This window comes from Alternaria infectoria (assembly GCF_024043175.1).
Source record: "Alternaria infectoria strain BMP 0036 chromosome Unknown scaffold_2, whole genome shotgun sequence".
Lineage (NCBI taxonomy): Eukaryota > Fungi > Ascomycota > Dothideomycetes > Pleosporales > Pleosporaceae > Alternaria > Alternaria infectoria.
In genome coordinates this window covers 759,966-782,246 of record NW_026250691.1, presented here as the reverse complement: position 1 = coordinate 782,246, position 22,281 = coordinate 759,966, and the positions used below count along the sequence as shown (strand labels likewise).

At 53.6% G+C, this 22,281-nt stretch overlaps 11 protein-coding genes across 11 annotated transcripts; 9 read left to right on the top strand and 2 right to left on the bottom strand.

The window, feature by feature from the left end:
- Positions 1-38: 38 nt before the first annotated feature.
- Positions 39-2,954, top strand: J4E92_001705 (uncharacterized protein; the record flags this gene model as incomplete). The annotated part of the gene is made up of 2 exons (XM_051493116.1): positions 39-2,292; positions 2,374-2,954. The coding sequence occupies 2 exons, from the start codon at positions 39-41 to the stop codon at positions 2,952-2,954; spliced, it is 2,835 nt and encodes a 944-aa protein (XP_051356347.1).
- Positions 2,955-4,197: 1,243 nt separating this feature from the next.
- On the bottom strand, positions 4,198-5,821 carry J4E92_001704 (uncharacterized protein; the record flags this gene model as incomplete). The annotated part of the gene is made up of 3 exons (XM_051493115.1): positions 4,198-5,294; positions 5,344-5,515; positions 5,561-5,821. 3 exons carry the CDS (start codon positions 5,819-5,821, stop codon positions 4,198-4,200), a joined length of 1,530 nt encoding a protein of 509 aa, XP_051356346.1.
- Positions 5,822-7,332: 1,511 nt separating this feature from the next.
- J4E92_001703 (uncharacterized protein) lies at positions 7,333-7,984 on the top strand (the record flags this gene model as incomplete). Its single annotated transcript, XM_051493114.1, has 2 exons — positions 7,333-7,589; positions 7,642-7,984. The coding sequence occupies 2 exons, from the start codon at positions 7,333-7,335 to the stop codon at positions 7,982-7,984; spliced, it is 600 nt and encodes a 199-aa protein (XP_051356345.1).
- Positions 7,985-10,216: 2,232 nt separating this feature from the next.
- Positions 10,217-12,004, top strand: J4E92_001702 (uncharacterized protein; the record flags this gene model as incomplete). The annotated part of the gene is made up of 3 exons (XM_051493113.1): positions 10,217-10,385; positions 10,438-10,526; positions 10,577-12,004. The coding sequence occupies 3 exons, from the start codon at positions 10,217-10,219 to the stop codon at positions 12,002-12,004; spliced, it is 1,686 nt and encodes a 561-aa protein (XP_051356344.1).
- A 1,161-nt stretch (positions 12,005-13,165) lies between these two features.
- On the top strand, positions 13,166-13,991 carry J4E92_001701 (uncharacterized protein; the record flags this gene model as incomplete). The annotated part of the gene is made up of 3 exons (XM_051493112.1): positions 13,166-13,269; positions 13,323-13,587; positions 13,644-13,991. 3 exons carry the CDS (start codon positions 13,166-13,168, stop codon positions 13,989-13,991), a joined length of 717 nt encoding a protein of 238 aa, XP_051356343.1.
- A 1,293-nt stretch (positions 13,992-15,284) lies between these two features.
- J4E92_001700 (uncharacterized protein) lies at positions 15,285-15,962 on the top strand (the record flags this gene model as incomplete). Its single annotated transcript, XM_051493111.1, has 3 exons — positions 15,285-15,435; positions 15,491-15,577; positions 15,682-15,962. The coding sequence occupies 3 exons, from the start codon at positions 15,285-15,287 to the stop codon at positions 15,960-15,962; spliced, it is 519 nt and encodes a 172-aa protein (XP_051356342.1).
- Positions 15,963-16,163: 201 nt separating this feature from the next.
- On the bottom strand, positions 16,164-16,816 carry J4E92_001699 (uncharacterized protein; the record flags this gene model as incomplete). Its single annotated transcript, XM_051493110.1, has 3 exons — positions 16,164-16,474; positions 16,555-16,617; positions 16,681-16,816. The coding sequence occupies 3 exons, from the start codon at positions 16,814-16,816 to the stop codon at positions 16,164-16,166; spliced, it is 510 nt and encodes a 169-aa protein (XP_051356341.1).
- Positions 16,817-16,991: 175 nt separating this feature from the next.
- Positions 16,992-17,431, top strand: J4E92_001698 (uncharacterized protein; the record flags this gene model as incomplete). The annotated part of the gene is made up of 3 exons (XM_051493109.1): positions 16,992-17,015; positions 17,065-17,096; positions 17,149-17,431. 3 exons carry the CDS (start codon positions 16,992-16,994, stop codon positions 17,429-17,431), a joined length of 339 nt encoding a protein of 112 aa, XP_051356340.1.
- A 1,071-nt stretch (positions 17,432-18,502) lies between these two features.
- J4E92_001697 (uncharacterized protein) lies at positions 18,503-19,369 on the top strand (the record flags this gene model as incomplete). Its single annotated transcript, XM_051493108.1, has 1 exon — positions 18,503-19,369. One exon carries the CDS (start codon positions 18,503-18,505, stop codon positions 19,367-19,369), a length of 867 nt encoding a protein of 288 aa, XP_051356339.1.
- A 162-nt stretch (positions 19,370-19,531) lies between these two features.
- Positions 19,532-20,365, top strand: J4E92_001696 (uncharacterized protein; the record flags this gene model as incomplete). The annotated part of the gene is made up of 1 exon (XM_051493107.1): positions 19,532-20,365. The coding sequence occupies one exon, from the start codon at positions 19,532-19,534 to the stop codon at positions 20,363-20,365; it is 834 nt and encodes a 277-aa protein (XP_051356338.1).
- A 261-nt stretch (positions 20,366-20,626) lies between these two features.
- On the top strand, positions 20,627-22,187 carry J4E92_001695 (uncharacterized protein; the record flags this gene model as incomplete). The annotated part of the gene is made up of 2 exons (XM_051493106.1): positions 20,627-20,864; positions 20,935-22,187. 2 exons carry the CDS (start codon positions 20,627-20,629, stop codon positions 22,185-22,187), a joined length of 1,491 nt encoding a protein of 496 aa, XP_051356337.1.
- Between the last annotated feature and the right edge of the window lie 94 nt (positions 22,188-22,281).

The following is a 22,281-nucleotide window of genomic DNA, read 5'->3' as shown; positions in this document are numbered from 1 at the left end:
ACGCGGCATGCTCGACACGGGCCAGACACTCACCCACCATGACAAACACAAACAGATCACTAGTTGACTGGCTGGACGACCTCTGCGTGCGCTTCATCGTCAACCTGCCCAATGAAGAACTCCAGTCGGTGGAGCGAATATGCTTCCAGATCGAGGAAGCCCAATGGTTCTACGAAGACTTCATCCGTCCGCTCGACCCCAACAACCTGCCCTCGATGCACCTGCGCAAGTTCTCCCAGCTCATGTTCCAGCACTGCCCGCTCTTCTCCGCCTACTCGGAGGAGCTGCACCAGCAGGCCTACGAGCAGTTCCTCGCCTACAAGACCCGCGTCCCGGTGCGCGGCGCCATCATGCTCAACGAGGACATGACACACGCCGTGCTGGTCAAGGGATGGAAGAAGGGCGCCAAGTGGAGTTTCCCGCGCGGAAAGATCAACAAGGAAGAGACGGATCTCGACTGCGCCGTGCGCGAGGTCTGGGAGGAGACGGGCTACGATCTGCGCGAGGCTGATTTGGTCGAGCCCGACGAGCACATGAAGAAGATCACCGTCACGATGCGCGAACAGAGTATGATGCTGTACGTCTTCCGCGGCGTGCCCATGGACACATACTTCGAGCCGCGGACCAGGAAGGAAATCTCCAAGATCGACTGGTACAAACTCACGGATCTGCCTACCCTGAGGCGGAAGAACCAGGTGCAGCAGCAGCAGGGAAATGGAAATGACCTGATCAAGGAGAGCAACTTCTACATGGTCGCGCCGTTCTTGGGACCTCTGAGGCAATGGATAAAGCAGCAGCACAGGCTTGGGAGGCAGAGGCAACGGAACAGCGCGCACGTTGCTCCGGCACCTGTGGCAGGGACTGATGACGAAGACATCCAGAACACGCTCTACGAGACCACGGTCAATCAGGCAGCGCCCGTCGCCGACGCCCAGGTGGCCGACAACTTTGCGGAGATGGTGGCCCGGTTAGGTCGCGGACACCGCCCGAGCGACTCATTACCAGAGTTATCAAATGAGCATCAGGCACCACAACAGAGTCAAGACCCAGCGGAGGCACTCAAGCGTCTCCTTAGTGTGGGCATGCAGTCACCGCCGGTGGAGGCCCCCAGCCAACCACCACCCCAAGGAAACCCGCTCTTGGCTCTATTCAAGCAGGGCAACAGCCAGCATGCAGGAAACCAACAACCTCGGACGCCCTTTGAGCAGATGATGCCCCCGCCCATGCAGCCGTCAAGTCCCCATGGCCAGCATGGACCACGACCACCGCAGATGGGCAACATGGGGCCTCCACCGCCCTTCTTCTCGCCACACCAAGGTATGCCTTTCCGAGGGCATCCAGGTCACATGAACGGAATGCAACCACCACCGCCACACATGTCGCCTCATTTCATGCACCAACAACCGCAGCCGCAGCAGCAGCAGTCCATGTTCCCACCTCAGCCTCCAAACATGCAGCAAGCGTTTGATCAGCACAATCTGCGGCCCCAATTCCAGGAGATGGGGGATTCACAGTTCGCAGGCGGAAACGGAAGACCATCGATACCATCGGCGTCCAATTTGCCCGCACCGAATCTGAATGCGCATGCACTCGGATTGCTGAATTCGTTCAAGAACGAGAATCAGCAACCCACTTTCCCACCGTCGCCTCAGACCACAATTGCCGCTCCATTGCACCGAAGCTCGCAAACAACGCCCAGGATACAGCACCCGCTACCTCAACACAGGCCGCATGGTCTCGTGTCGCCACAAGCACAATTCGCTCCCAGTCCGCCGCAGTTTCAGTCACCACCCATCAGCTCGGCTTTCGAACCCGAACAACCAAAGCCAAGAAACGCTCATCAAGATTCATTGCTGAATCTGTTCCGGCCTACCCCGCCACTGGCAAGCCCGGATCCCGCACCTGCAGAGCTGTCTGCGCTCCCCACAACACCAGGCTATGTGTCCGCGCAACCTGTCGCAGACCCGTCTAGACAGCCCAATGCCGCTCTTCTTGCCGTCTTCAATGCTCCGCCTAGTAAGGCCAATATGACGTCAGCTACTGTGAGCGGGCCAGTGAACGCGCCAGACTTCGACACCATGAAGAAGAACAGGCATCCGACAAACAGCAGTTCACGCGGACCCTCGCCAGCCACGAACATGCCTTTCATGCCTCAGCAGATACTCAAACGTGCGCCGCAAGCTTCGCCTCAACCTGCACCACCGGCCGAGGTCTCTGGATCACCGCGAATTGCTTTCCAGCCTCAGATTCTGAAGAGACCTCAACAACAGTCAAAAGCGCCAGGACCAGCAGGTACGTTCATCCTCCCGTGCTTGCCTGTTTCTGGCAGAATGACGGGACCTGTAGATGAGACTAACAACTGTTTAGGTACAGGAGAGAAGACGACACCGCATGCACAAGGCTTGCTAGACATGTTCAAGGGCTCATCACCGAAGCCTCCGCCGACCCTACCAGCAGTCTTGCCGTCTCGCTCACCCGTCCCTCCGCCCATTTCTGGCATGGACCGTCGCGAATCCGTTCCCTCGGAGCAGAAGAACGCATTGCTCTCGCTCTTCGGCAACAAACCATCTCCATCTCCGAAACCCCAAACGCAGAGCCCAGTGCCACCGGCCCGATCTCCTCTCCCACCGACTCCAAAGACGTCCATGTCCGGCCTCGTCAGCCCTGTCAGTCCACTACCAGCGAACGGCAGTGTGAGTGCAACCAGTCCAGAAGGAATGGCGAACAGAAGTCGCATCAGCAGCATTGGAGACGGAAAAGCGCCTAGCATTGTAATACCGCCAATTAGTCATTCAGTCGACGCAGGCATCAGTCTAGAGCAGAACGATGGTGTCAGTCTAGCCGGGCTGGGTGCCGGTCAATCCAGAGCGGGAAGCGCAAGCGGAGGCAAGAGTCCCGTTGATAAGAGTTTCTTGCTGGGTTTCTTGGAAGATGTGGCTAGACGTGGGCGCTAAACGGTATCTTCTGTCCCATTATTGCATTGTCCTGGGCGTATTTGCATTTCAAGGTGGATTATGAGTTATTCAGGGTCAGCTGCCCGGACAGCAATTGGGATCATGCGTCAAGATCAATCGGGTTATGATCTATTGAGATGGCTTGGACATTATTTACTTAGTAGAAGTATGTACGGCTAGCAAAACACAAGTACGAATCCTAAGGACGCTCTCAAAACTGTCGGAATAATGTCCGAACAGATCTATCCCTTGTTCCCAGTCTCGTGGTTTCCGTCAAATGCATCTGCCACCCGCACTGCTCCTCACAACCCCAACGCAACCGCCCAACCTTCCCGTCCGCGGCCTTGTCGTCCGCACAGCAGTAACAGCCCGCGGACTCCATTTCCGCTTTCCACGGCAATGATCTTATGAACCCCAGACACACCTGAAACGCGTCCCGCTTTGTCAACCTACCGACTGGATGTCATGCTATTCCATGCTAACGCCCTCCATGTCAGCACAAAGCGTCTCAGCTAGTCAAATACCCTCGGCATATCGGTAAACCGGTTATCTGATCGGCGTGACGTCCCTACCACTACCCTGGTCGTCGGCTTGGTGAATGCGAGATCGTGCCAAGTCGGAGGCTATAAGCTTATTTTTCGGGAGGTGGAGGTGGGAGTGAAGGGGCACGGGTGTCTTCTTGACCTGGTACAGTGATATACGATCCTGGTATGCTGTCAGCGTGCTGTTTGTGACGATGGTGAGGATTTAGTTGGGATGGGCTACGTCACGCATACACGAATGCAATCGAGCACAGACACGGGAACAAAACATGGCAATGGGTTCTTCAGGTGAAGAAGAAATCCCGAATTTGTTGGTTATTACTAAGTAGATGGCGAGAGGAAAATGACTCTACGGGATATTTCGATAGCTCAAGCTAAAAAGGCGGACAAAGTTGCAATGTACAAAAGGATAGACAGATAGGTGAGTAGCGCAGAGGCCTTGGCCAGGAACAAAGTTGAGTGGAAACAAGAAGTCTGTTATAGTTGAATGGTTCCTGGTTTCCGGTGGTGAACTGCTTGTTTGTTTGGTTGCCATCCCGTTTTGTCCCGAACCCCCAAGTCCCCCTGATGCCGCGCTCGGAAATGCAAGAAAACATGCTGATGCTGGAGAAGTGACGACGCTGACGGGGTACTGGTAAGGAAATATGACTTGATTGTACAGGTTAGACACGAAGTGGTTGATAACAACGGCGCAGCGATGCTCATAGGGCGACATTGTCCCGTCCCCTATCCAAGATCTCAGAAGGAACAGCGCTGCGTGTGCTGAAGCGCACTTCCGTGCCTGGGTGTGCCTTGAAGATTGGGGCCGTCGTCTGGGTATCGTGTCTCTGGTGCTTGATGTCCCTTCCTACTAGACCACTCTTGCTGCCATTGCGGCTTAGACCCGCAGCACTCGGTTGCCTGGTTATGCCGCTTGCGTTTTTGGGGACGGAGGACGGTAGGGCTGGCATCTCGGGAACCTCGTCTTCAGAGTATGTGGTAGACTGCGTCATGCGGAATTGCTGCTTGAGGCGTTGCTCCTCGACGCGGTTGGATTGCTGGTTTACCCAAGAGTCGACAGTGCGGAAACGAGGAACGGAGGATCGCGTTGTCACGAAGCTGTCACGGCCAAGGGGCTGGGTGGCAGTGTCGCGAGAGGGGTCGTGCGGGGTTTGAGGAGCTTGGGAGTTTGTCCAGCTGAATCTGCTGGCCATGCCACCACCGGCGGCTGCGGCTGCTGCGGATGCACCGCCGAAACCGGGTCGTTGAGAGATTGAAGGACGGTTCGACAAGAACTGACGGAATGATGGAGGAGGAGGCAGGTTTCTAGTCTGCTCCTGAGGTTCAGGGTATCGCAGCGACTCTTCGTCACCATCCAAAGATCTGGTGTTGCGAGTCGAGTTACTTTGCCGTCGCCCCTCTATGGGCAAAAGCGGTGATGAAGGTGTTGCACTGTCATTTCGACGATGCGAGTTTGCACGCGACGGTGTGTCATCGTAGAAGCTCATGTTTCCATCCCGAGTCGGAGGCTGGTTGAAGCTGTCACTTCGCTCGAGGTCTCGCAATCGTTTCTGCGAAGAGAGCGAACTAGATCGTACAGGTGCGACTGTCGGTTGAGGCGCGCGGAAAGAGTCGTTCATGCCATACGCGTATCCATCATCGAACTGCTTCTTATCCTGACCGTATCTCGATGGTGGTGGAGGTGGGGATCCGCGACGGAGCTGCTGCTTGCCTTGCTGAATTACGTCTTTGAATGTAAGACCTCGTTTCTTCATTGTGTACATGGCGAGAACGACCATGACAATGATGATAGTCGCACCTGGAGTATGTCAGTATACGTTTCAAGAAGCACCATGACTTCAACGTACCGATTGAACCAGCAGCAATGAGCAGGTGCTCAGTCGTCTGGGAGATGGGGCGGTCATGATGGGGTCTGGGCGGTGGCATGGCAATCACGATGGTCTCCGTGGGGTCACTCTCAGCCAAGGCAGGTGTCGTAGCCTCTGGCTCCAGACCACTGAGAGTCATTGTGACCAACATCTGCGCTTGTTAGTCAAGTCCATATTTTGGCGCGATGCCGCTTACTGCTGCACTTCCGGACGGTATCATCAGCGAAGGTGTTGTCATAGGCGTCATGGTCGGGTTCTCGGGGTAATCGTCGTCGTCAGAGTCGCTGTCGTAGTCTCCATCTGTAGGGCTTGGCTCCTGACGTCTTGCTCGTGATAGTCGGTTCAGCGTGGGCGTAGGCTCGTCCTCCACCAACTCAATCTCGTTCTCAACACCGTCTCTTTCCACTACAACATAATCCACCTTGTCGTAAACTCCACGGCGCCATGGAGCGGGCATTGCGTTCGGTATGCGATGGCGTCAAATAGGGAAAGCCCCTCTCAATCTTCCAGCGTCTCGATTTCTCCACCAGACATAATCCGCAAACTCGTCCAGCGATGTAAGGTTGTCGTGATCGAAGGTAGTGTTTGAGTCGAGAGCCTGTAGGACCGCGACCAGCGTAGTCGATAGGAAAGGGTGATGAGCGAATGTATGTAAGTGATTAGCAACAAGCCGGCCTGCGGAACGAAGGACAGAAGGGAAAGCAAAGTCAGCAAAGGTGCAACGAAAGGCTGGGCGAACGCTCAAGACGAGACACGTTCATGCGAATAGCGGGAGGGGTGGGATATGAGCGCGCATGAATGACACTAGCAGTGAGTCGCTGCTGGTCCCATGTCAGTTTGGGGAGACGCGAAGATGTGGATGCGCCGCTATGATCATTACGGAGTGTTTAGCAGCAATTGCGATGCCGGCAGTGATCCAAATGGCGAGATTCCATAACCCTGAATGCGCTTAATTACCCTCAATGGGGTAAGATGTGCCATGATCGAGAACAAAATGCTCGTGCAAGGTTTGGGGGGCTGTCTTAAAGTCGTCTCAGGGCGCCATGGTCAGGTTTCAGCTCCCGTTTCCGGGGACGATCAAACGCCACAGGGGTTGAGTCGTGAGACCGACGACCGACGTACAGATATTGGATGTCGAAAGCCCAATGTGAGGTTTAGTAGAGCTTAATCCCTTTGATAATTCCCCGCATATTACAAGATGCTCTGGGATTCGGCCAAATGCGCGATGTCGTACAGCTTGCATATGACGACGCCACACTTAGTCCGCGGACTGCAGAGACTGCTGCGCCTCGGATGGCGTGGATTGCTGTTGGGCTCCACAATGTGCCTTTTCCGGTAGCGCGATGCGGCGGTGCTGGGGACCAGGCTTTCGCGAGAATCCGGCCGAGGCCAATTTCTTGGGTGGACAAGAGGCACACAGTGTTTCGCAAGAAGGTTTGGTGGGCTTGCGGAAGAGAGTGTTTCCTGAGGCTAGCCAAGCCAGCCTTGCCGCGATCGCTCTCTAGGATGGTCAGTACATCTCGATTGGAAACAATAAAAGGCAAGTCGCATTACGTCAACATGCGCAGCGCTCGAATTGCGCACCGCTAGGAATTGCACGACGGATGATGCGGCGTTGAGTCGTGGGCGGTTCGTTCGCGCCGAACTGGCCGTGGCTGCCGGACGAGCTTGACCTCTGGGTGGCTGAGGCTGAGTGCAGCTCCGCCCCCAAAGACGCGATGAATTGTTCAGTCATCGGATCTGGTAGTCAGCAGATCTTGTTGGGTGCTGCGGCAATAGGAGGCAGTACTGTAGGTATAAGACTCTGATGTTCCTCTTGTGACGCTCTTGCCTCATTCACACATCAACCCGTACCCCGTATTCCGTACTCGCCCCCAATCTTACGTCAACCACCCCTCAATCGACCCCTCATCAGCGCAACACCAGCGTCTACTCACCTTTCCTGTCCTACAAACACACACGCGCATCATGTCTGGCCCTTACGATCAATACAACCAGGGCTATCAGCAATACCCGCCCCAAGGCCAATACCCGCCCCAACAAGGCTATGGACAACAGGGTGGCTACCAGCAACAAGGCTACCCGCCGCAACAAGGCCAGGGCTACTATGACCAGCAACAGCAGGGCTACCAACAGCAAGGCTATAACCAGCAGTATGGTGCGCCTGCTCACGGCGGCTTCCAGCATGGCCAGCAAGTAGCGCCATACGACCAGCAACAGCAAGGGTAAGAGAGGATACTTTACAATGCAGCTGTCTCTGTACTAATTCGATTACAGATATGGTCAGCAACAGCAATACCCTCCACAAGGCCAGTACCCTGGTCAAGCACCATCAGGACAGTTCCCGCAGCAGGGCGCATACGCTGCAGACCAGTACCCGCAGGGCCACAATGCGTACGGCCAGCCGCAGCAAGGACAGCAGTACGGCGCCACAGACCCCAATATGCAGGCTGAAGGCGACCGAGGCCTCATGGGTGCTCTAGGTGGCGGTGCAGCTGGCTACTTCGGAGGCAACAAGATGGGCGGTCACGGCATTATTGGAGCCATAGCGGGCTCCATCCTTGGTTCAAAGCTCGAGGACAAGCACAAGAAGCCGAAGCACGGCAACGGTTACCACTAGAAGGGGAAGACAAGGACGAAGTCTTTGGGTTAATGCCTTTTGTTTTGCTTCAGCAATGGGTGGCTCGCTCTCTTTCACGGCGTTTAGGATGACCGTCACGACTTTGGGAATTGGGTATGAATAGGCATCTCTAGAATGATCGGTAGTCACGAATCAATACGTTCCTAATAGACGCTATGATATCTCCACTTGCACATTAAAGCGAAACAATCTTGGACGCTCCAGTGAACGTCATGTCTAGAACTGTGATCTTGTGGACGGGAAATTACATCGAGCGGGCGTTGAAACACGCCAACGTGCGAAACAACCTCACTCAGCCAGGCTGCATATTTGGGGCATTTTTCAACGGCCCGATAGACAAACGGCCCCAGCCGGCGTATATTGTTTGATGGACGCGCAACAATCTCGACATGGTGTATCGACTTCAGCCATTGTTCGGTAGATGTTTCCGATCTGCGCGTTCATCGTGAGATGGTGGTTGTAAACGCGCAAGGCATAGAACATCTTGGCCTCCGTTCGGGATTGGAAACAGCGGAGATTTCAATGGGATCTGAGATGCTGCATGTCCGAATGTCCGAGAGAGTTGAAGGGTAGGGTCGTGTTGTTCTTCAGCCACGTGATGGTCTTTGGGAAAACCTCGGGACTCGACACGCCTAGGAAGGTGCTATCGATTGTCAACTTCCAAGGTTGGAAGCGACTGCCACTTGACCACGTGCCTTCCATTAACGATAGTCGGCTCCTTTGACGCATCGCTTCAGTGTGTGTCTCCGTTTTGTTGTAGACACCTGGGCAGTGTCGGTTAGTGCATCATACTCCCATTGCACGCTACTCCCAGTGCACGCGATCAGCCTGTAGCTTGTACCATACGAAACTCCTAAGCATGTAGAACGATTTCGGCGTGGGCAAAATGTACTACCATGCGACTCCCACACTCAGCATGGCGTCGCCGAAACCACCTAGGCTGATGCGAGCCATCGAAAAGCTCGAAGAGGTATACGAGTCCGGGAAAAATCGAGGCTGGCGAAGTCGGCTGGCGCGATGCCTTCAGCGCGCAAGAGGCATGTACAAGCGCATGACCATGCAAGTCGTTGCCAACGGTAGTGGGATTGGCAAGCCGAAGCTCACAGCTGAGCCTTGAGGCAGGGAAGCTGGCGGTTGAGGTATGTTATAAGCAGCCCGACGGTTTACTCGATGACATCGAGTAAACTGGACATGGCGGCCGCTGAGTGGCTGGGGCGGCGCCCCGTTATACCCCACATTGGCTTTATCTCCCTGCCGCAGAACCGCTATCCCTTCCCTGCCATAGCACCCCAGCTAACCATCCCAAGCGAACGCAGAGACGCAACCTCGAACCATCATGGCGTCGGGTGCTGCGAGATAGAGAGTTTCTCCGGGCCCAGGGACGTGGTGACATGTTTCTATCGAGTCAAAGAGTAGCGAAATTTCTGTCTGCAGGGCTCCTATCGCGGAGATAGCTGTGCAGACGTGCATGGTCCCCAAGACATCTGTACACACCCTGGACGGGCACGCGATACCGTTGTTACGATGGCGCTGCGTCATCCGCGGAAATCCACCCACTTGCCTTGCCATCCTTCACACGCCCAGAACCCAAATTCTGCAAAGTCTGCATCTTCATCCTCGGAGACTATGCAGGGTGCAGATGCGAATCACACGGGGCTGGTCGTCGGGACTTTTCGTGGCGCAATTGCAGCGAGCATCTTGGTGGAGCTCACCGCGTGGGCTATCGCAACTCGAAGATAAGGCTACCGGAACGGGCCTACCAGTCAACCACCACAACCATGAAGCGTTCCGATGCGGAGGCACTTTAGCACCTAGGCGTGGAGTGGACCCAGGGTAGATCTTGAGGTGCGCGAAGTCGTTCCTGATATTTAAGATGGGGCGTGCCCCAGATGGGAGCCTCAGCATCGTCGACATTCGCTCATGCAGTAGTGCGCCTATCTAATCACCTCTTTCATAATTCACAACTACTCTCAGACGCCACCCATCGTGGATCCTGAACGTCAGCCACTCCTCCACCAACAACCCTCACCAAGACTAGGCGTACCAAGACCTTCACTCGCTTCTGACAGCACCCCACGTCATCCGAGCGGGGATCTTGAATCCTACCAAGCAGCGGCTTCGAGCAGCCGAAGCGAAAGCTTCATAAGGCCTGTTGCAACCTCGACTCTTCACCATTCCAGCGACGAAGGTTTCTTCTCCTATAGCCTGATCATGGAGAAAGTCAAGAACTCAAAGGTCGCATACTGGGCCGATAAGCTCGCCGTGGAGAGCGAACCCAACCTCACCACAGCGCAGCTTATGCTCTTCAACCACGATTTGAAGCCTGTCGAGCCGGAGCGTCGTCAATGGGGTGCTTGGAATTTCGTGGGCTTTTGGGTCGGTACGTCGAACATTTTCCCAATCAACGACAGACTTAGGCTAATACTGCGCAGCCGACTCCTTCAATATCAACACCTGGATGATCTCGTCCGCAAACATCGTTGACGGTCTTTCATGGTGGCAATCTTGGATATGTGTCTGGGTATGGAAATCGATATTAACTAGACCGACATTCGCTGATTTAACTGATAGCTTGGCTACTCCATCGCTGCCTGCTTTGTCTGCATGACTGGCCGTATCGGCGCAACATACCACATCTCTTTCCCCGTTGTCAACCGTTCATCTTTCGGTATCTGGGGAGCATTATGGCCCGTTTTCAACCGTGCCGCCATGGCCAGTATCTGGTACGGCGTACAAGCATGGATTGGCGGTACTTGTGTTCGCCTCATGATTCGCGCCATCTGGAACAACTGGCGAGACTCTGAGGGCCCTGGTACAGGTGGCATCACCAACGGCATCCCCAGCTCTGGCACGACCACCGTCGCCTTTGTGTCCTTCTTCCTGTTTTGGGCTGGATCGCTACCCTTCATCTACCCGCCAGTACACAAGATCCGCCACCTGTTTACCGTAAAGGCCTATGTTGTTCCGACTGCTGGCGTCGCCTTCTTCATCTGGGCCGTCGTTCGTGCGAAGGGATTGGGCCCGATTGTCCATCAACAAGGTACACTCAGCGGATCTGCGCTTGGCTGGATGATGGTCCGCGGAATTATGAGTGCCATTGCGAACTTCGCCACCTTGATCGTCAATGACCCTGATTTCGCCCGTTTTGCGAAGAAGCCATCAAACGCCTTCCTTCCGCAACTGCTTACTATCCCCATTGGATTCGCCATCACCTCGTTCATCGGTATCATCGTCTCATCGTCATCCACTGTGATCTTCGGCGAGGCTATCTGGGATCCTTTGAAGTTGCTGGAGTCTTTCCTGGATGAGGGTGGCTCAGCGCAACGTTTCGGTGTCTTCTGCATTGCCGCAGCCTTCGCGCTCGCCCAACTCGGAACCAACATCGCAGCGAACTCCATCAGTGCCGGAACTGATATGACGGCACTTGCACCCCGATGGATCAGTATCAGACGTGGTGGATACATCTGTGCGCTCGTCGGCCTCGTCATGTGCCCATGGAACCTCCTCTCCGACACCAACAATTTCACAACCTACCTCTCTGCCTACTCCGTCTTCCTTTCCTCCATTGCGGGTGTCATGATCTGCGACTACTACATCGTCCGAAAAGGCTACCTCCAGATCAAGGACCTATACTCTGGAAAGAAGACTGGTCCTTACTACTACACCCTTGGATTCCACTGGCGCGGCTACGCAGCCTACATTGCGGGTATCCTCATCAACGTCGTCGGGTTCGCAGGAGCCATCGGTCGCGACGTACCCATTGGTGCGAAGCGCATCTATGACCTCAACTTCTTTGCTGGCTTCCTGGTCGCAAGCATTACATATTGGGCGCTGTGCAAGATCAGCCCTATTCCGGCGACCAGTGACGTCTGGATGGAAGTCGGCGACGAGATCACGGACATCAGTGTCGCCTACACCGATAGCGATGCTGATCGCTACGATGAAGAAATCATGCACGGGGGAGATGGAAAGGGGGTTGAAGCGTCGAAGAACTTTTAGATCATCTGTTAGTACGGTGAGGGCGCTTATGTTTTTTCCTTGCAAAATTTGGACAGGGTGAGAGATACCAGACCACGCCTTGGGTCACAGTCGTTTTCGCAATGAATTCCCACTTTATGATCTTGCTCTTTGCACTCTCTGTGTCATGTGTAGTTGATGAAACTCGCGGAGTGCTAAGAAAGGCCCGTGGCAGGTGCGCCTAGCTAGCGTGAAGGCTAGCGCCTCCGCCTGGTGCTTGTGCTGACACCTCCAGTGCTCTTTCATGACTTCCATCACTTTTAACATCGCTTTCATGATGTCATCGGGGGTCCTTGCTTCTTACCCCACAGATGGCAGGTCGCATTCAAGCCATGAGTCGCTGTCACCAAGTGCGCCCAAGCGCATCCTGCACGTGGCTTTCACACCTCAGACAGGTGCCGGTCGTTAGCACGATTGCGCAGCCAACATGAACCTCGCCTTCTAAGGTGACTAGGAAGATGATCTTCATCTTAAAGTGTGAGGTTCATCCGTCCAAAACAACTTCCAATCCAAGCCAATACTCCATTGTACGACTACCGGTTGGGTGTTGAGATCATTCGTCGCTGCCCAGGTGCACTCATTCGCAACGAGCACCTGAAGCGACACCTCCATTAAAACTACTTCCCACTGCTACCAAAGCCTCTTCCGCTTCACATGTGGCTTCCATCTGCATATTCCAGAATATCGTCGCTTACAAGACAACACATGCGCCATTCACCTTGTGCCTCGTCACGCCGCACATCCCCACCTTCGCGTGCAGATTAAACATCCGGGGTACCGCTCGCGGCCCCATCATCCTCCCGATCTGGCTCGGGACCCAAGAGCCGACATGGAGGCTCGCTCGCTAGCGAAGCACGTATAGTGTTGTGCAGCCAATGGTGTTTAACCGGTCCGGGCACAGCATCTTTGTATATTACGTGGATATTGAGGTAGTACTATCGCGTTTATGTGAAGTGGGCGCGACAAGGCTTTTCAGAAAGAGGTGAGTGGTGGGCTGTGGTAATGTGATCATGAGGGATATTGGAGAGTAGTGGTGGGCGTTGAGGCAGGGCAATGCTGCAACGATGCGAGTATATAAGGCTGGGGTGCAGACGGGATGGAGATCATATCACACCTCAAAGCATACATTTATTCGCCTTCAATATGCTGTTCTCAAACGTCTTCTTACCCACAGCGCTCCTCGCAGCCCAAGCCGCAGCCCACGGCGCTGTCACCAGCTATGTCATCGACGGAGTGACCTACCCTGGGTAAGCCCACCCCCAATAAGACCATCAAGACAAGTACCTAACCTCCACCTCAGATACGAAGGCTTCTCGCCCTCCTCTTCACCTAAGACCATCCAACGCCAATGGCCTGACTACAACCCCACCATGAGCGTCAACGACAAGAAGGTCATGTGCAACGGCGGCACCTCAGCCGACCTCTCCGCCAAGGTAGCAGCCGGCGGGAAGATACGCGCAAACTGGAAGCAATGGACACACGAGCAAGGGCCTGTTATGGTCTGGATGTACAAGTGCTCTGGCGACTTCAAGAGCTGCGACGGTTCTGGAAAGAAGTGGTTCAAGGTACACACATCATCAAGTCTGACACATTCAAATCTCCTACTAACGACGCTGGCTAGATCGACCAAGAAGGCATGACCGCACCTCCTCTCTCGGGCCGCAGCTGGGGCACCGCCAAGGTCCTCAAGAACTTGTACTGGGAGTCCAAGGTCCCCGCGTCCCTCGCACCGGGCAACTACCTCGTTCGCCACGAGCTTCTTGCTCTTCACCAGGCCAACTCACCTCAGTTTTATGCTGAGTGCGCACAAATCGAAGTCACGGGTTCTGGCAGTGCTTCGCCGAGTGGTGATTTCCTTGCGAACATTCCCGGATACGCGGCGCAGAGTGACCCCGGAATCATGGTTGACACATATGGTAGCAAGGCTACTACGTATACTTGCCCTGGACCCAATGTGTGGACTGGATAGATTTTTGGTAGAATGTGTGAAGTGTAAGGAAGGGAGGGTTGGATTGTGGAGGGTGAAATCCAACTGGTAGTTTGGTATGTATATAGCTATAAGTCTTCAATGCACACCATATCCAACACCAGCATCTCAGTCCTCTCTACAAACCCCCTTGTTCTCTCACGGGCCGACCCATCTCTCGCCCATCTCTTTCCTCTCCTTAATAACCTTCCCTACCTCCATCGCAATCGACTTGAACAAGCCCTTGGCCATTTTACTATGTTCGCCTGCTTGTCCCTCGACCAAAACTTTATTCTCGTGCACCAGGAGCATCGAATACTGATCATGACTCCGCAGAGAGGTCAAAACGTCAATCTTCGCATAGTCCTTCAGCGAAAGACTGGAAGGGAAACGGTTGTTTACGGCGAGGAAAGATAGATTCTCTGGCTTTTGTGTTAGCGAGTTGTCCTTGGAAGACTACAGGGTAAGGTGGCATGGGGAGATATGGGTCGATATGGGGCGGGAGATTGCGCACTTATGCTCTCTTTCAGCCACTCATCAAGATCATCCTCGTCATCATCATCATCGTCGTCCTCGTCGTCGTAGATGATAAAATAACGTGAGAATGCCGATTTGAGTTCGACTGCGACTTGCGATTGTGCGAAAGTGGGCTTCGGGCGGGAATCTATCACTCCCAGCAGCACTCTCAATTCTGATACCAAGGACCTTGGAGATGATGGTCGATTGGGATCTGCAGTTGGGCCTGTAGTGAGGGCGCTTTCGCCGGGTGTTATGGCTTTGCCGTTCGTCATGTTGGAGTTTTGATGAGATTTCGGGATCAGCTTTGAGCCTCAGGAACGTGTGCGGCGGTGCGACTTGCAGACTTTTAGCTGGATTATCGAGGTGTTGGTGCGGGCGGGTGTTTTTAGATGCTTTTTTCGAATGGTTAGAAGCGTAATGTGACTGAGATACGTGAACCTTGGGACACTGGGAAGAAGTTTGTAGAGTTCCCATACTTATCATTCGAGACCATATAATTGTTCATGGGTCGTATGAATTGCGGAAGGTGTGGTTGGCCCGTCGTCTCTGGGGCGTGGAAGACATAACCTGGCTACTCTCGCTTCCTGAACATCTCTCCCAAGGTTCGCATAGCGACAGCCAGACATCAAGCGCTGGATGTTATATATAAGCGAAGTGTGCACTCACCATCAGTCCTCGCTTTTTCGAAACCAACAAGCCTTCTGGTGCATCAATCTACAACACCAAGCTATGATTTTAACTACGATATGCGTCTTGTGTATGCTCCCTCCCACGACCATGCTGGGATACGTCGCCCTCTCCATGGGTATTGGAAAAGAAGAGAAACCCTCGGAATCCATGAAAAGCCCACTGAAGTCGCCATCTGCTTCAACCGAGTCAGCGGAGGAAGTCGCAGAGCGCGAAGATACTAGGCTATGGCATGCCAACGGTACGTTGGTTCCAACTCCACTTTAATGAGAGCGAAATCAACTAACAAGATACAGATCGCAAATATCTGTCGCTACAAGACATCTCCATTGGATTCAACGAGCTCTTGCTTCGGGTCTCCAAGTCCGATGTTAGCTTGACCAGTGAGTATTTCCCTCCTTACCATGACCCGCGCATTCAATTCCCTCGCTTTTCGCTTGATCGGCCGTATTCAAATATTGTGTATGTTTACTGACCTCTTGAGTAGCGAATATGGCCTGGCTATATAAGCAAGGCTACTTCCCTCAGCTGGATATCAGATCGGACGTGTATTTTCGTGTGCGGAAGATGGGTAGTCGCCCTGCGCGCGACAGCACATACGTCATGTATCTTGTCGTTGATGATAAGATCATACTTGAGGGCAGGGGTAGAGGGAAGGAGGAAGCTTTTCGTGATCTGTATTTGGAGGTTTCGGAGATGGTGACTGAAGCTGTGGACAGGATTGGGGAGTCGGAAACAGCATGGGAAGAGGAGGATCGTTTGGAGTAGAAATATACGAAATTCCTGGGATGTTAATGCGATCCTATTTGCTGTCAATTCTCTGCAGTCATCATCGCAAGTACGACGATCTCGATGGCCGGTACGCGCAGAGTGAAGTTCTGACTGAAGTTTCGCATTTCATGTTGAAGTATGCGCCTAGGTGCCTGTATCCCATGCATCCTTCCTTCCCTCAAACTCCTTCCCGCACGTTTACTCTTCAGTAAACTCGGCGTACTCCTCCTTGGTCATGGTCTTGCCGCTTGGCTCTCCAGACACGGTGATCTTGGCGATCCACGCCTCGCCCTCGGGGTCCTTGTTGACATTGCCTGGAGTCTGCTCCAGCGCTGAGTTGACTTCCGCGACGGTACCAGAGATAGGTGTGAGGATGTCTGAGGCAGACTTGACGGACTCGACAGCACCGATGGCGTCGCCTTCGCTAACGTCCATTTCGATCTGGGGTAGCTCGATGTAGACGACGTCGCCGAGGGCCTTAGCCGCGTATTCGGAGATACCTAGGGTGCCTGCGCGATGTGTCAGTCACAAAGCGCTTGGACAGTAAGAGCGTATGGGGATGTGGGGATGTGGGGGAGGGTGCGCATACATGTCTTGCCGTCTGCAGACATCTCAATCCACTCATGGTCCTCGGTGTACTTCTTCTCCTTCACTGCGCTCAGTCAGGACTCATGCTCGCTTCTCAATTGCTTCTCAGAGCTTCAGATGTGCGTACGTGCGGCAGATACCGAGAATAACCGTGGCTTCTGAGTCGCCTGCTGCCACCTCTGGCAGACGAATGGTGATGGCCTCTTCGCGGCGGCGGAGGTGAATTGGCGCGCAGCGCGTGCGATTGAAGTCCGGGCAGCCATTGTAGCGAATTGTGTGTGGGTTGTGAAGCTTCAAGTTGCGGGCGCTGGAGAGGTGATAACACGCGCCAAGACATTGGTGGAGCTCCTCCGCGATTACGGAAAGGTTGGCCGCATTCGAACACTTTTCGCGACGGAAGGCACGACGGCAGCAACACCACGGCGCAAACGAGGCAAGATGCTGTACGAGATGATCGGAGTGGTATGAGGAGCGTCGCATTGATCAACAGAGTACATGCTGACAAGTGCAGGTACGGCCCGGCCGCCTCTCTGAAGTTAAAGAGTAAATTCGCCCTCCAACACCCCCAGCCAAACGCTGACCCGATATGCTCCAGAATCGCCAAAACCGCCGGAAAGATTGTCCTCGACCAACAAGGCGTAGTCCGCGGCGTCTCCAACTGGGGCACCTTCCTCCTCCCAAAGCCAGCGAAGAAGCTGCAAACCACACACCACTACGGCCACCACTTCATTATGCGCTTCGATGCGAGCGCCCGCGCACAGCACGCTTTACGGCGAACCATGAGCTTGGACCCTCGGTTGATAAGATACAGCGTCGTGAAGATGGGCACCAAGTTTGAGGAGATCAAGGACGTGCCAGGAACAGCCAACTTCAGGTGATGGCATCATGAGCGGGTGTGCAGAAGAGACGGATGGATTACAATGACGGAATGTATCATATGGTGTACATGGGTCTCGATCCTTATACAGGCTGCATTTTCATGGCGTTTGGGTTACCTACGATACACTAGAGACGTCATGCCGGTTGAGGTGTGTTGGCACGCGAATCAATTGTTCAACCGACACTGTCTCGGTCAATCTTCGTGCTTTTTGCACTTGCACGCATTGCCACAGAGACAACGCAGTGCTCTAGGCATCGGTGTTGTTTGGCACAGCGATGTCGCTAGTCTCACTTCGTTCAGCGCAGCTCATGGTTGAGCGCTCTCGCTACCGCTTCCTCTTGGCGACATGTGTGGGGTCCATGGCTCGCTCCTTCGTTAGTTGTCCATCATCACTCACCCATTTCATCAGAACACTCAACCTATCCCGCAACCCGTCACCACTTACAACATTGCCATGCTGGGGTTTTTCGATCTGCCTCGAGAGTTACGGGATGAGATTTATACCCACTATGCTGCCCAGGATGGCGGCTATCTCTATAATCAGCGCACGCGCAGGCTACGCACAGCCAACGGCGACCCGATCGATCTCTCATTCATGCAAACCTGCAGTCAAGTAGCCCACGAGTTAAGACCCGTCATCTTTGAAAAGAATACCGTCACTTTTCGGACGGGCTGGGTCGACCGTGAGACGAGCGATAGAGCCGCGTCCTTTGCAATCGCTCTCAAATGGATTCATATAAAGACCGCCTACCAACTTTACAAGGTTCGTAAAGCCATCACCGAAGATATGATTGAGCATGCCGGAGTGGACTTTCCCCAATGTCTCTCGCTGCTTCACCGCCTTCGCGGAGGTCATGAAACGATTGCACCGACCCCCCTGCAAATGGTGGTTGACTGGAGACTTTGGCGTCATCCACCTTCCACTCATCGTGGATTCGTCAAGTTCATGCTGTCCCGGGGAAAGGGGACAAGAAGGTGGTGGGAGTTTTGGAAAGATGACGAAGTCCTTGGGCAGCGGCCTGAACAGCCAAATGTAGCATCACTGCTCGCTGGGACCCCTGACCCTTGGATGATACCCAACCCAGCAGAAATCGCCTCGCTGAAAGAACAATGCATCTCCTGGAGTTCATCAAAGAGTGATAGCCCCATATATGAGGACGGTCCCATTAAGCGCTACTTCTCCGCAGCTGCGCTTGCCATACAATTTCTCAACGGTCTAGACCCGAGCGTTCTATCCGCTGTTCGCAAGATTGTACTCGATGAAGCCCACGCCAGCATAGCATATTCGGAGTGCCATGGCCTGGGTCTGGTCAGCATTTTGCAACAGTATCCCCGCATCAGTATTCGTCGCCAAGTGGATACAAAGACTATGGCCATCACGAGTAAGATCGGTCAGCCCTATTTCGAGCAACTCGTAGATCAATACCACGATGGTCAAGTCTGGGACATCGACGGAGAGATAGAACGAGTGCGCGTATCTCAGGCCTTCATGCGGTGGTTTGAGGAAGCCGTGGCTCTTTCATCGAGATTGTCTCCCGATCGCTTGTCTTTGATCTTCCACTCCAGAAACACTGCAAGCACGCTCGCTCTCCTTGAGCAAATGCTCGAAGATGCCAGGTGGCAAAGAACACTCGAATCGCTCGCTCCACGTCCCATAAGCCCGCTTAGCCTCCTGGACAGTTGCTGTTTCTTTTCTGAATCGTTCACACGCGTTATGCGAGGGATACAACAAGGCGAGGGAAATGTTCGTTTCGACATAGGCGATTTGAGCGTCTGTGGAAGCAATACGCCAATCCCAGTCGACCAGGAAAGCACGCCGGCCCAGATAGGAGAAGATTGGATTGAACGATTTCAGGACACGTATGTCGAGCCGTCGCCGTATGCTGGCCGCAAGGACTTGCTGCAGGAGTACACGGAGGACGAGGTGCAAGACTGATCATTGCGCATCACCTGTCATTTCACTGGCTATGGGTGGATCCCGCTGTGCTGATGCGTGCACAAACGTTGGACCCTGGAACCCTACCTAGGTAGGAACCTCGGGAGCACCGAGACGCGTGAGCACGTGATTGGTGCCTGATCCTGTCGCCGCTAGTGACGTATGAGTCCGCTTCTTGCAGCAGTGGTTACAGACGATCAAGACACCTTACAACTGATCTTGGATCATGCAAAGCGCCGGCAGGGAAAGAGTACTCTTGAGAGCCTCTACATACCTTATGCTTTCAGGCTTGCGATACACCAGCACTCTGCCGGTACTGTCGGTCGACTCACAGAGTTTCTGAAGAGGTCGTACCATGATCACAAAGGCGTGAGGGATGTGTATGTGCAGAGTCTGCGAGAAGCCGTGAAATTCGTCCAGCCTCCAAATGCGGAGATAGTACGCCAGATAGTGCTACATTCTCCACGTGGACCAAAAGTCACTACAGACGTCTTTCTTTATGCCTGCAAGGCACATAGCCTAGACATTGTCAGAGTCCTATTATCAGAAGGACAAGTAGATGTCAACAAGGGTTCCGCTCAAAATCTGCCACTCCATGTCGCTGTCAAGACTTCGGACGACGACACTGCTATTATCGGAGCAGTTCTTGATGCTGGCGCCGACATCAACAAGACGGACTACCTGACTACCAAGCCGAAAACGTACTGTGGGACACCAGCCCAGAATGAAAGTCCGCTGGAGTTCGCCGCCGCTCACTCGATGGCTGCAGTCAAGTATCTTCTTCAGCGAGGCGCTCTCGTGCGTCACGTCGACCTTTGGTACACGATATCGGAACCAGAGCCGTACAACGCTTTGCGAGACGCCAGAATGAAGCAGAGTGGAGATGAGGTCCCGACGTTCATGGAGAGTCAGAACAGAATGGAGCAGGACGAGGAGGCATATCTGCAGAGCGAGGAGGATAGGCTCGAGAAGTTGCGACGCAAACATCGAATTTGATATGTTTGCCGGGAGGCCGGGCAGGAACGCTGCATACAATTATCTGAATTTCTGCCTCTCGAGTACAGGTGACCTTTCCACCTTTACCTGGCCGTATTATCGCCCCTCAGAACGTGTTCTCTCACCAAGAGCGAGAACATGGCGCTAGCGCCACGCTAGAGCAGTATATCTAGCACCCCAACTACTATACTCCTCCTCCAATCTTCTCTTCATTCTCATCTCTTGATACCGATAACTGTGAGTCGATCTCACTACAAAGACATGACCACGAAACATACCTCGGCAAGTGGCCAGACTACCAAGGTACCCCAGTCGCCTCAACCTTACATCAAAGCCAATATGAGCACGTCACAGACCAAGAACATTAAAACGTCACCACCAATAGTGTCTGCGGTCATGTCACTCCTCGACTTCCCTGTGGAAGTGTTTGAGAACGTCGTTCATGAGCTAGTCTCTGTCGCTGGCGTTAACGAGGCCTGGAAGCTCCGTGGGGTCTGTGGTGAGTAAAGCGGTGGTGAGGTCTCATATTACGAATTGAAGCTGACCGAGTGGAGGTACATTCAAGCTAGCTATAACGTACGACATCTTCGCCAAGCGGACCTTGAAAGATCTCACCTACATCTCGAACGACCTTTTGCGCCACAATTTTGGCCTCTACCTCTACTACCGAAGTAGGGTACCCTTGGATGTGCATCCGTACCTACCCGAAAGAATCAACAACATGATCAGCTATGTTTCAGAAGGGCTAGGAACTGTCACGGAGAGCGAGAAAGAAGGGTTGCAAAGGGACCTATGCGACAGACTAGGCGCTGACACCACAAATGACGAAATGATACGCGCTTTGCGAGGCTATGGCAGCAGAAAAGGCTTGAAACCTGAGTACCTCGGCACCCCTTTCGGAGCAATCGATCAGCTCGTGGCTGCGTCAATCCTCGGAAAACTTGGACTCATTAAAACGGCGATGGAATCACTGCGCAGCTACGATACTCATCCCGTCTTCGGAGGTGTTCTCTTGCGGGCGACTGCAGAAGGACAGGTTCCTGCTGTCAAAGTCATACTGGAACAGCTAGACGCGGCCTTGCAAGGTTCTCACGAAGCCCAGCGCATACGAATGGTCGTCCAGCAAGACCCATTTGCTTGTAAAGAATGGGAAGTGAGCGAGTTCAACATTTCACGGGCCATCCTGGCCGCCGTCGAGCATTCCCGTCCTGAGGTACTTGGTATATTATCCACGTGGTACAAGCAAGCAGGGTTCACATTCTTGAAAGCTGAGTACAACACTTTTCTCGACACAGCCATCCGCAAGTCGAGTCTGGCGGTATTCCAGCGTGTATTAGACGTTCCTTATATCAAGAAAAAGACGACGAATCCTATAACCTCCTCACAGCTTTCCCTGGCATGCGCAAAAGGACGCCAGGACATCGTCAAGTTGTGTGTTGAGGAAGACCTCATTGAGACAGCGGCAGCGACCTGTGCGATGATTTCAGGCATCAACTCGAACAAACCCGAAATCGTCAATTTACTCATACGGGCTGGCGCTGACGTCAACTATCCGACGCCATACTACTCTACGATAAGGCTTGCTCTGAAAGTGGCAATGCACAAGAAGAACCCGTCCATCATTCAAGCTCTGATTGATGCAGGTGCACACCTACCAAACATTGCATGTTGGTCAAAGCATGAGGCTACATATGCGATTCTGCGACATGCCAAGATCAAGAACGACGGTGGGCACGTGCTGGAGTACAAGCATTTCAAGAGAATGAAGAGGGCAGATATTGAGAAACTTGGAGCCGAGGGTGACATTGTCGCATCACCCTGACTTGTAGGGCCTCGTAGATGTATGTCTCTACCGCGGCTATTTATCGCTCACTGGAGCTTACAGATGGGTCTTTGCCTTTGACACACAAATTGGC